This window comes from Corythoichthys intestinalis, chromosome 9, assembly GCF_030265065.1.
Source record: "Corythoichthys intestinalis isolate RoL2023-P3 chromosome 9, ASM3026506v1, whole genome shotgun sequence".
Classification (NCBI taxonomy): Eukaryota; Metazoa; Chordata; class Actinopteri; order Syngnathiformes; family Syngnathidae; genus Corythoichthys; species Corythoichthys intestinalis.
In genome coordinates, this window is record NC_080403.1 from 31,166,070 (window position 1) to 31,179,471 (window position 13,402).

At 37.9% G+C, this 13,402-nt stretch overlaps 1 protein-coding gene across 4 annotated transcripts in view; it reads left to right on the forward strand.

Annotated features, from left to right (window-relative positions):
- LOC130921447 (FERM domain-containing protein 4B-like) overlaps positions 1–13,402 on the forward strand; it is a 69,881-nt gene that overhangs the window by 36,111 nt on the left and 20,368 nt on the right. For 3 of the 4 annotated variants that reach the window (XM_057845355.1, XM_057845356.1, XM_057845354.1), the window contains exons 8-11: positions 4,071–4,154; positions 4,396–4,461; positions 4,693–4,750; positions 8,383–8,469. In XM_057845355.1, the coding sequence (XP_057701338.1) occupies positions 4,071–4,154; positions 4,396–4,461; positions 4,693–4,750; positions 8,383–8,469 (295 nt within the window). Of the gene's footprint in view, positions 1–2,941; positions 3,234–4,070; positions 4,155–4,395; positions 4,462–4,692; positions 4,751–8,382; positions 8,470–13,402 lie in introns of those variants that run through there. The other variant, XM_057845357.1, reaches the window with a different exon arrangement.

A 13,402-nucleotide genomic window follows, 5' to 3' on the forward strand; every position in this document is an offset into this window, starting at 1 on the left:
TTCATTTACGAATGTGATTGCACTTTAGTTTACATATTTAAAGAGCATACGACACCAGAAAAAAAGTCTTAAATGGCATTATTATGTGAATTAGAATCATATTTTGAGACGATTCGACCATATACAACAATTTAGCAAAGCGCAGATGACGAGAAATTAGTCTTTTAATCTGCCGGTTAGCCACGCCTACAATTATAGGGCTTTAGCGTCCCCAACAGGTGGATGACGTCAGCGGTAGACTAGGCTCATCGGTTTTACTATTCAGCCCATTGAGGGGGAATTGTTCAGAACGAGGAAAACGAGACGAAGAGAGCCGCAAAATGTCATTGTTTCAGTCTCTCTACTCCCAATATTTTTACAGGATATTCTTTTTATCCAAGTATTTTTCCCCAATAGCTATACAAATGGCTTGAGAAGGACCAGTCAGCCCGTCGAGGGGGAACTATTCACAATGAGGAAAACGCGACGAAGAGAACGGCAAAATGTCATTGTTTCTGTCTCTTTACTTCAATATTTTTACAGGATATTCTTTTTACCCAAGTACTTTCCCCAATTGCTAAATAAATGGCATGGTCATGACAAATAACTTGTGCTAAATGGAATATAAAATAATAAAAATCCATTTATTCAAGACAACATGGCAAAATTACTCCATAATGGTCAAAACAGTCGACTTTACCTTTACTGTCACACCTGCCGAACGATATTTTATGACACCTAAATCGGACATATGTCATTTCCCTTCCCCGGCTTCGGAGAATGTAAACAGACCAGAAGGAGTGACAGCTAGCCGACATGCTAACCCGAACCGAGGGATGTTTCAAAGTCTTCGAAGTGGAAAATCACACATAACTAGCCTGGATTATTTGACATGACGACCCGGTTGTCGAGTTTCTTTGCGGATCGGCAAACCGCCCGGCGGAGAGCAATTTACAGTTGTTCCCTGGAGGAGGGTGGCTGGAATTGTTGTGTAGCTAACGTGCTAACAGCTAACTGCTAATGAGCGTGAGGATAGCTTTTTACATGCCTATCAATGATCAAACGTAAGTAGTCCTTTATTTAAAGGAATTTTATAGTGTTTACTTTGTAATCACTGTATTCGTATTTGACATAATACAAAACAAGATGTTTACTCACTTCCTTGTAAGTCCAATGGTCCCACAGTAAATATCCACGGTGAATGGGAACCTTTTGAAACTCCAAAAAGGCGCATACGCCTCTCCCGCATACAGAATGATTTTTCTGCAGCCGTTTGGCTGGCGTGATGCAAAAAATAAAAGTATTAATCCGCAAAATCAGCTAAATCCTTCGTCCTCATACACAACAGTACACTGTAGCGTGAAGAGGACGTCTTCTACCGTACACGTCACAGCGCCCTCCTCCTCAATGCGAGACCGAAGCCGGAAGTCACTCATTTTCCTGGCGCGGGATTCAAAAAACTAAATAAATATAGCGATCGCTTCCACACACATCCAAGCGGTCCATATCATTCAGGAGCATAAAATACCGCGTGTATTATGAAATAAACATGCTTTTTCGTGTCACAAGCACTTTAAATGTTCAGATATTAAGATTTGAATGAGGCAAAATAACATGCTTTTTCTCTCAAATATGTTGTTATAATCATTTGTTTCGGATGTACTGTAATTATTTTCTGTATAAAAATTAATTTGGTGTTCAAAAAGTCTTTTTTTTTTTTTTTTTTCAAACTTGAAAAAGAGTGGGTCGTCTTATAATCAGGGCCGTCTTATATTCGGGCTAATACGGTACTTTGACTTCCTAGCTTCTAGCAACAGAGACTTCGTTGTCAACAAAATCCCCGAACAGCTGAAATAGCTCAGCTGGCAGCTATGTCTGCTCTAGTATAGCATCTTCATCGTAGCACACTGGATATTCTTCTTTTTTAAATCACTGTAAAAAATAGAAGTAAACAATTATGCTCTTGCAACCTCCTCTCCGGCAAAGGTTTCGGACCGGTTGTTTGTTCTGCACCAGAGTTCGCTGGATTGTATTCACACCAGCCCAAAAGATGTGCACCACAAATGTTTTGGGCTTAGTCTGAACCAAACAAAGCTGGGGTGAATATGCACTTGATCTATAAATACATTCTTTTGTCATTCCTTCTATTGTACCATATATGATAATTAGCGCACGACAGTAGCAAGACATCCCTAGTCTTATTTCTGAATGTTTCCTGATGGTTTATTCTCTAATTGCATCTTTGCCACAGATCCTATGTCTCAGCTGTGTAGAATAGCTGAGACGTATTATGTCCACTACGCCAGTGAGGCTGCGCTAGGCTGTAGGAATTGGTCCCACACTGCAGGCTGCCTGGAGATAACAGACGTAGTAATGAATTCCAGATTGCTGACAGGGCACTGTGGCTGCGGAGTAGATCACTCCGACAACAGCAGGCACCAGCTCCTCATAAATGTACGCCATCAAACACACAGTGAAGTGCCGTGGCAGCAAAACCCAGTCAACCTGGGAGAGGTAGCCACAGGGAGAAGTGCTTGTACGCTTTTGATTCGTAAGCTAGTTCGCATCACTAAATCATTATTGATCTGACCTACCCTGTCAAGTGGCTGTTAAATTTAATTATTGTTTGAAAAAAAGGACTGAAATTTATTATATAATGTCAATTTGAGGTCAAAAGCTAATTCAGTTAAAATTCTGATCCTTCTATTTTCAAATTGAGTTTCATGTTATAGGATTAGGTTCATTTTTTAGTGCTGTACAGAAGTGTGTTGAGTGAGATGCTACACACTGCTTTTTGACAGCCCCCTCCCTGATTTCAAGATAACCTTTACACCAATGCAATATAGAGTGCGTGCCAATTCTGTAGTTTTTGTTTAGGTACACAGGGGATTGGACTGCCAAGCCAGCTGTCTTTTTGTTCAGCTCAACATTATTTGAGATGTTGTAGCAACATAGACAGTGACAGTCACACATTAGTATTCGTCTGAACAGATAACATAGCCATCATTTGTATTTGTTAGAAGGCTTTAGATCAGGTGTCTCCAACCCAGTCCTCAAGGCCCACTGTGGGTCCTGGTTTTTGTTCCAGCCGATCCATCAGAGACAGTTGAACCAATGAGGCTTCTATTAAAACAAGCCACACCAGACTGCAATCAACTGATTGCACTTGTAAAACACCAGATTGGGGAAAAAGTGTTGTCATCTTGTTTTGTAGGAATGAAATCCTGCACCCACAGTGGGCCTTTGTGGAATAGGTTGGGGACCCCTGCTTTAGACCTCTGAAATTTTTGACAGTTTAAATGTTTGAAATCCAAGTCAATTCATTGTAATTTTACCAACAATATTTTGAAACAGCTTCCCTGTTTTGAAATAGCTTGGAATTTGTTTCGATATCCTTTAAATCAGGGGTCTCAAACCGGTCCTCAAAGGGCCGCAGTGGGTACTGGATTTCATTCCAACCAAACGAGAACAATCCCTTTTCACCAATCTGGTGTCTAACAAGTGTAATCAGTTAATTGCAGTCAGGTGCTGCTTACTTTAGCAGAAACCTCATTGGTTGAACTGTCTGTTTTGGATCTGTTGGAACAAAGACCAGGACCCACTGCGGCCCTTTGTGGAATCGGTTTGAGACCCCTGCTTTAAATGATCTGTATAACTTAAAGGCCCATTGTGTGCTATATACATATTATATTTGGCAATAGATCAGTTCAGCTTAAGTTTACTCTTGAAATACACAGTGAGGGCTTTATACGACTTTTTTAAATTTAAGATAAAAAGAGATGAAAAGTCTTTTGACCCTGCACAAGTTTATCACCTTAATTATTGTTGTTGATATCAATTCCTAAATATGAACTTGAAATCACCTTGAAAAAGAAATATGACTACAGTGTTTCTTTAGAAATGATTAAGGCTTGCATAAGGCATAAAAGAATACTTATGATCTTTTTTTAGTCTCCTCCAAAGGAGCTAGTAATTGCTCGTTTTTAGAAGTGTAAAATTTCTGATTGTCCTTGCTAGAAATGATAGATGAGAAACATATATTTCTAATTTAAAAAATGACTCTGTTGTCTTGTTTTTGTCGATATGTACAGTACTGAAACAGCTAAAACAAACCTAAAGAATCTCCCAGTTCTGCCCACCCAAGTTCTCAGAAAGCACCCGTCTCTCAGTTATTGGTAAGTTTTCTCAGACGTTCATGGTCCCTGAAAGCCACAATGACAAAGACAGCACCTGGAGTATCATGTCAGTGCAAAGCTTGCTCTTCTCATTGTGGTTTGTTTTTTATTTCTAACTGTGTGTTGAGCTTAGGAAGTGGTTACTGTTGATTAAAGTCATTATCTGACTAGATACATTTCTGAAGAGAGGTTGCAATTTTTGTGCAAAACTGTTCATTGTTTATTTTTTATTTCTCTACAGTGAGGACAAAGTGATCGAACATTACAAGAAACTGAAGGGGGTGACCAGAGGACAGGCCATTGTTAAGTAAGTAGTCTATGGTTTTGAACGTGCTTGTTTTAACTTCTTTTATGAAATGTAGTCTGTTAGCCCTGGACCACTTTACAGAGTGATGTTTTGTGACCTTGACCTAATCAATGGACAAATAAATTCGCCTTCCCACTCTACTCTGTCAGTTGTACAATGCTCACAGGTTGGCAGTGATCAACTATAAGTGATTATTTTCCTTTTAACCTGTCTCTCCTTCTCTCTCTGAAGGTATCTAACCCTGCTGGAGTCCTTGCCGACATATGGGGTCCATTATTACCCAGTAAAGGTAACATCAGTGGCTTGAGTAAACATCATTTCTTCACATGTGAAAACTTCAAACACTTATAATAAATAGTGATGTTTGACTAGTGAAAATGTTGAATGTTGACTAATGTTGAAATGCTAAACACAATGTGATATATTAAAATCGTGCATATTGTTTTGATGACTAAATTGTTTCTTACTATGTCAAATGCAAACTTTAACTCCAAGAGTATAGGTTATTAATCAGGCACGAAAATCCCTCACCTTTCGGCGAAATTCGCCGTTTTGAGGTCAAAAAGGGTGACCTACGTGAATTGTGTACATCTGAGGAGAAAATTTTTAAGGAGGGGTCAGGAGATTTTTTTTTAATGTCGGACGCTTTGTATGCAAGCGGGGAAAGCGGCACAAAGCCAAAAAAGCGCACCAGAGTGGCCAAAACATTGACTTATTTCAACGAAACAAAGGATGGTACACTGTTGTATCCTGTCTCTTCAATGCCAAGCTTGGCTGCATGTCGGCTGTGAATGAACACCTAAATCGCCGTCACCCAATTTTGGAAGACGACAGGAGACGATTACAAGCTGGCAGATCGTAAGTCCATCTAACTAACTAACTAATGACATGTTTTATTGAAGTTGCTAAGCCTGTCGCGATATGGAATGAGTACATTTATCGCACGGTAAATGAAAATGGGGACGGTAATTTTCATGGCTGCGTTTTATCGCCGCGCGCGTGCTTTCATTTGTGCGTGCGTGCGTGCTGATGGCATATAAGACAACAGTTCCTTTCACAGATGTTTATTGGTTATCAACACAACGTAGAATTAAAGTTCAGATATACAAAATAAGGAAACACATCTACAGTGCCTTGCAAAAGTATTCGGCCCCCTTGAATCTTGCAACCTTTCGCCACATTTCAGGCTTCAAACATAAAGATATGAAATTTAATTTTTTTGTCAAGAATCAACAACAAGTGGGACACAATCGTGAAGTGGAACAACATTTATTGGATAATTTAAACTTTTTTAACAAATAAAAACTGAAAAGTGGGGCGTGCAATATTATTTGGCCCCTTTACTTTCAGTGCAGCAAACTCACTCCAGAAGTTCAGTGAGGATCTCTGAATGATCCAATGTTGTCCTAAATGACCGATGATGATAAATAGAATCCACCTGTGTGTAATCAAGTCTCCGTATAAATGCACCTGCTCTGTGATAGTCTCAGGGTTCTTTTTAAAGTGCAGAGAGCATTATGAAAACCAAGGAACACACCAGGCAGGTCCGAGATACTGTTGTGGAGAAGTTTAAAGCCGGATTTGGATACAAAAAGATTTCCCAAGCTTTAAACATTTCAAGGAGCACTGTGCAAGCCATCATATTGAAATGGAAGGAGCATCAGACCACTGCAAATCTACCAAGACCCAGCCGTCCTTCCAAACTTTCTTCTCAAACAAGGAGAAACTGATCAGAGATGCAGCCAAGAGGCCCATGATCACTCTGGATGAACTGCAGAGATCTACAGCTGAGGTGGGAGAGTCTGTCCATAGGACAACAATCACTCGTACACTGCACAAATCTGGCCTTTATGGAAGAGTGGCAAGAAGAAAGCCATTTCTCAAAGATATCCATAAAAAGTCTCGTTTAAAGTTTGCCACAAGCCACCTGGGAGACACATCAAACATGTGGAAGAAGGTGCTCTGGTCAGATGAAACCAAAACGGAACTTTTTGGCCACAATGCAAAACGATATGGTTGGCGTAAAAGCAACACAGCTCATCACCCTGAACACACCATCCCCACTGTCACTGGTGGCAGCATCATGGTTTGGGCCTGCTTTTCTTCAGCAGGGACAGGGAAGATGGTTAAAATTGACGGGAAGATGGATGCAGCCAAATACAGGAACATTCTGGAAGAAAACCTGTTGGTATCTGCACAAGACATGAGACTGGGACGGAGATTTATCTTCCAACAGGACAATGATCCAAAACATAAAGACAAATCTACAATGGAATGGTTCAAAAATAAACGTATCCAGGTGTTAGAATGGCCAAGTCAAAGTCCAGACCTGAATCCAATCGAGAATCTGTGGAAAGAGCTGAAGACTGCTGTTCACAAACACTCTCCATCCAACCTCACTGAGCTCGAGCTGTTTTGCAAGGAAGAATGGGCAAGAATGTCAGTCTCTCGATTTGCAAAACTGATAGAAACATACCCCAAGCGACTTGCAGCTGTAATTGGAGCAAAAGGTGGCGCTACGAAGTATTAACGCAAGGGGGCCGAATAATATTGCACGCCCCACTTTTCAGTTTTTTATTTGTTAAAAAAGTTTAAATTATCCAATAAATTTTGTTCCACTTCACGATTGTGTCCCACTTGTTGTTGATTCTTGACAAAAAATTAAAATTTTATATCTTTATGTTTGAAGCCTGAAATGTGGCGAAAGGTTGCAAGGTTCAAGGGGGCCGAATACTTTTGCAAGGCACTGTATATGAAACACTGTGAACATTAGCATTGCTACATTGAAAAGACAACCTACTTTAGCCTGCTATAAAACATTGGCAGTCTTCTCCAAAACACAAACTTGTTGTTAAAAGGTGACACTTCAAAAATGAAAAATCCCTGGTTAACAGCATTTGCAAATGGAAAAAAAATGATTACTGACACCACATGCAATGACAAAAACAGCTTTTTGTGAAAAGTGTAAAGAGTGTAAAGCTAACGGTTAGCGGTTTAGCGAATGTACTTCCGGTAAACATTTCAAAATGAAAGCACATTATGTTCGTCATATAAATAACGATTTCCGGAGTTAATCCCACATACTTCAGAATTCAGATTCTACACTAAGAATAGCTTTAAAATGACACCCTTTGTGAAAAATCTGATTGGCAATGAATAATTATACTACTATTCTATATAGTAGTATACTACAGTATAATATTAGTGCTAGATATTTTTTTAAGAATTGTTTTGAATCATGTTTGAAAGGCGAAGTCAGTGTTCTGAATCTGTTTACATTCCATTCTTTTGCACTAGTTAATGCTATCAGCATTTAACCTTATTGACCTTATTGTTTATCTATGATTTATTGTTGTTATTTACGTGTTTATTTTTACTTAAGAATTTAAGTGTTCCAAAATGTTTTTGTGAATTAATAAGCATCAAAAATTTTATTGCTAAATAAAGGGGGGGGGGGATTATTAGATTAATTGACTAATTGTAAAAATAGTCGGCTGACTAATCGGGAGAAAATTAGTCGTTTGGGACAGCCATAGTACTACAGTGTATCGGAACATATTTCCTCCACACCCTTCTCACCTTTTGAACCCCTGACCTATTTTCATGCCTGATTAATAATAATGATCTGCATCACAATCTAATACAAGGCTGAGTTTGCTAGCATCCAAGTTTGGACTTTGTTAAGCAAACTGCAAAGCAACAGTCTACTAGTACTTGATTGTGCACTGCAGAAATTATAATGTGGCTCATGTAGGAACTAGTATCAACAACACACCTTTAGAGATTATCTCCTTTTTCCTTGTTGCAGTGAGCCAAATTCACGCCACAGGATTTTTTTGTTTTTTTGTTTTTTTTTGTTTTTAACTTTCACTAATAGGGCAACAGATTGTTTGATTGATATTTGGTTGTGGTTTTCAACAGGACAAGCAGGGAATACCCTGGTGGTTAGGTGTCAGCTACAAAGGTGTTGGCCAGTATGACTTACAGGACAAGCTGAAACCTAGAAAGGTATCGGATGTCTTTTTATGTATATCAAAGATGTAACTATTCCAAGAAGTTTGCTAAATCGGCAATTGTTACAATTTAATACTGTATTTGATAAGATACATAAGCTGTTTCTTTTTTTTTTTTTTTTTTTTTTTTTTTTTGAAAAACACTACTTCCTTTTTCAAAAGATGTGACTTGGTTAATGATCCATCCAATGTGTAAATAAGCATCATTAAGATCTCTGTTCCCATGCCATTCAAAAGAAAGCAGGGTAGGTGGGAAACACATTATCATGTTTGGTGCTATAGAGTCAAGGCCAAGGTAAATAAGGAAAAAGTAAAATAAAAAAAAAAACAAAAAAAAAACGTTTGATTGCTGTACAATCAGAGTTGATCAAATAGATTTTCTGTGCTAAAGTGTTTTTATAAGGTCACTATTGTGAAATTTGGTCAAGCTAGTCATTTGTTGTACAGTATTTTTTCTTGAGGGTACTCTACTATAGGTTTGTTTCTTTTAGTGCTGTTTTTAACTCTTTCAGAGGCACTTTTTGAAAACAAAAAAAGAGATGTTGCAACTTGTCTAAGATTTGATTAATACATAACACTGCATACGCTGAATTCCTATTTGCATAGTTTTTCACAGAAAGAGCTAAATGAACTGCAGCTTTGACATCTACAATATTTAGGGGAACCTATAGTAAATCAGGCCCTGTTTCTGGACAATGGATTTTTGCTGTCAGCTGTAATTGTAGTATATTGTAAACATCAGCAAAATCTTCAACTATATTTGGGAATATAATCAAAGATGCTAGCTATTGTTGATGGCAAATGTTTTAATATAAAAATCTGAAAAAAAGAGACACACAAGCAACCACTTAATGTATTTATTTTGTTTTGTCCTGTGAAGTGTTTTTTCATAATAGTTGAAAAAGAAAAAAAAGTTTATTCCCAAATGCATGCTTTTTGTTGGATGTATTTTGAAGTCTTTAAATAAAATGTTTAAATGTTATTTCAATTAAACTGAAAAAGTTTTTTTTTTTTAATCATAGAATTGAAAAGTAAATAAAATGAAGGGGTTTTTTTTCTTTTTCCTCCACACATAAATACTGCACTCAGGGAATTTAACCACTGTGTGTAGGCCTTTTGGAGCCATTATAAAGTTGAAACTTGTCGATTGTGCAGGTTCTTTGTTACATTGGTTTCCAAAACATGACTGAGCTTTTACGTGTGTGGTAGTTGTGTTCCATAGGAAGCAACAGGTCTCTGGGGCTTGCATTGGCACTCAGCCAGCTCTGGTAGTGGGTGTTAGGAGTTTGAGATCAACATGGGACTCACAGTAGTTTCCTGTTGTGGAGGGAATTTGTTTAATAGCTACATATCAGTATTTGTTGGTCTACCTGATCTGTGCAGTCAGCGGCATCTTGATACTCACTTTTAAGAATTAAACTTTCACTTCTTGAATGTAGATAGTTCTTCACTTGTAAACCATAAGTGTCATCTAAGCTTTAAAGACTATATACAGTATTTATTGTGGACTTGAATTTTTTGAAGGAATTTGTCTAGTCGTTAGCAGTAGTATCTAATAGTTATATTAAAGGATGCTTAAGATTATCACATTATGTTCCATACAGACTAAATGGAAATTTGAAACTCAAAACATCGAGTTACTGCACATAGTACTTTTACATTTTATAAATAGACTGCATTTTCATTAAGTCACTCAATGTATAAATATCATTTGGAAATACTGTATATAGAGTTGCTGGAAAACCGGTCTAAATGTGTTAAGCAGTATATAAGGGGTGGAGAAGACTGAGCTTTTTTTGAGTTGAGGGGTGGAACTTGTTTTTGGTTACACATAGTTCCAGGTGCTTGGGTAGTGGGTGTTATTCAATTTGAGCACAGTGATCCTGACTGAAACCAAAGACATGATCTGAATAGACTTATCCTGACTAAAACCACAGGCATCTCTATCTGTAAGGAAAGATATGGCAACAATGTTGGTGTAAGAAACTAAGTAACCTATATTTTTCAGTCAACCTGGAGGATAATATACTGTATGTGTTTAAAGAAATCAGATATTTTTTTAATTCTACTCTCTGTAGCTGTGTAACACTCTTATAGCGGCTGAAGATATCTTCTAGCAAACGACGTGTACTCTCGTGCTTGTTGCCTTTTGCCAAGTTTGAGGTGTGTCACATCCCAAACATATTTTGGCAGAGGCCTCAGAAGTAGTCATTAGAGCGTCCTTTATGTAGCTCTGTGTGCTTGCAAACGCATGTGAATTTTTACTTTAAATGTTATGGTATTGCATTACTGGTGGTCATTGCCAATTTGTGTCCTTAATCAATGGTCTAAGTACTTCTAATGTTCCATATTCACACTATGTACCCTTAGCAGTTTTACTGCATGTGCCACATTATTTATAAGGGTGGAAGTGAATATGTCACTGTTCAGCACTTTACAAAGCTGTCAGGTTCAGATTGACGTATGATTCAGTTTACAGTGGTGTTGAATTCAGGTATTCATATTATCTACTTTTTCAAAATGTCTAAATCTGATTTAAGGATGTCTGAATGTAAATTTTTATTTAAACATAAGGGGTAGATGGATCTATCTAGATTAGACTACAGAGAAAAGAAATTGTGTCACTTGAACCTTGTCGGTTTCACTGTAAATCCAGACTTTTTGAATGAAGGCTTAAATAAATTTGTTTTTATTGGATTGGTTACTGTTATCAGTTGTCACAATGTAAATAATGCTTAGTGATGCTGACAAGGTGGGTGTGAGTTTGCATTTAAGCTACCAACAATCAGTGTTGTTTTTGTCAACGATGATGTTAACGAAAATATTTCGTCAACGAACGTTCTTTTAATGACGATGATAATGACGATGATCATAACGAGCTAAAAACGTGTTTGGGAGAATAAAACATAACAGGACTAATGCCAGTTTTCGTCTGACGAGACGAAAATGTGCAAATAGTTTATTATTATTTATTATCAATACAATTAATATGAAATTTATGAATTATATGAACTTCTCACAGGGCTATTTTTAACTTGTATATAAATATCAGTCTTTGAACTTGAATGTGATGAAGTTTCTTTCCACAGGAGTGCACTTACACAAAGGTGTTTATTTTTCAAAAGCTCACGGAGAAAACATTTACTCATATTCTTTTGCCATACATGTACCTTAGCTGGGAGCTATGACGAAGCATTAGTATAAATTCTTCTTTTGATTATAATTTGATGTAGATGAGGCAAAATAATGTTTCCTTATTTGTAAGAACCGATTCTGTTGTTTACAGACACATGCAATGATTATGTTGTGACAATACCAGTTTGGCCAGTGAGTGGCGCTGTAGGAGTGTACGTATACTGCGGAGAAGAAGAGATGGGAGCGTCTGGCAAGGATGCTATGTGATGTGATGCTATGTTTTCACTGCTACGAGTTCGCTACGAGTTCATTAAAAAAGTAATTGAATGCTTCATATGGCTGCAGCGTTCTAAATAAGCAACACAACAGATTCTAAAACAAAAATCCCTTTAATACTGTTGAGTATAACGGAGGCATATACTGCTTTAAAATGGCGGCTGTTTACCAACGCTAGCGAGTCTGTCATTCGTATCTAGTTCTCTTTACATGATCTAAAGTAGCAGAGTCTGTCATTTCGCATCTAGCTCTATATACGTGATATCGACCATAGCCCGACGTAAAAATTACAATTTATTTTCTTACTATTCCATCTATCCAACCATCATCTACTGTTTAATCCGGGGTCGGGTCGCTGGGACAGCAGAGGACAGACATAAGGTATTGTTTTACTTACCTGGTTCTGACGGCGCAGCGTGTCAAATGCGTAGCATTTAGCTACTGTAGCTATGCACTTGGCACTCGTATTGAAGCCGGTTGTGTATAATTGGTCGTGCGGCAACCTTTGCATGACATAGTTGTGTTGCAAATCTTGCACTGAGCTGATTGGTTATTTATTTTTATGTTTTTTTGTAAAGTTAAGCCAAACTTTTGAGAGCCACCTCACTGTGTCCATGGTTGTAATCAAGTTGCAATGCAAAAACGCGCGCTTCTTGTGGCTTCTTCTTCGTGGTTTTCGGCAGCAATTTTTTTCCGCTCAGCGGTTAGGGCATCGAAACATGGAATCGAAATTTAAAAATTCGAACGGTTCCGTGAGAACCACAGTGTTAAAATTAGGTCGCATCGATGCTCGATGCCCAACCCTAATCGTAGCACGGTATTCTTGTGTCACTCGTGACGTGCTGCTCCCCCCACCCCCTTGACGACTCACCAGTATGTCATTTCCAGTCTCCATGCAGGCTTGCACATACTGTTAGATTTGTTTTCTTGGCCAGACAAAAATATTTGCAATGATGCTTTAGCCTGTAAAGGTCTGTGCTAAGTGATCATCACACACAGTAAATGTAACTTGTAGCAGTAGCATAGCATTCACGTTAGCATTAGTCTGATGCTAACGGCAAGCGTAAAACTCTCGGTCAACTTTTTTTACTAACAGTTCATGGCATCCAGGGGTGTATAATTAATTGAAAATAATGTACTGTTATCTTGCTGAGTGTGTATTATCACTAAGTTGGTGTTGTCCTTGTAGCTAGACGCCACAATATGTGCTCGTCTGTCAATATTTATTCGAAATAGTTGGAAACCTTTATTTATTTACTTACTTTTGGAATAACTGTTTTAATTTTACAGTAAACATTGACTAAAACTAGACGAAATTAAACTTGAGTTTTGGTCAACAAAAACTGGATGACGAAAAACGCATTTTGAGATGACTAAAATATGATCAAAACTAATAAGTGTTATCGTACAAAAGACTAAGACGAAAATTAAAAGAGCTGACATAAACAACCATGCTAACAATAAAATAGTTGATGGTAGCATAGACCAGGGGTCGGGAACCTTTTTGGCTGAGAGAG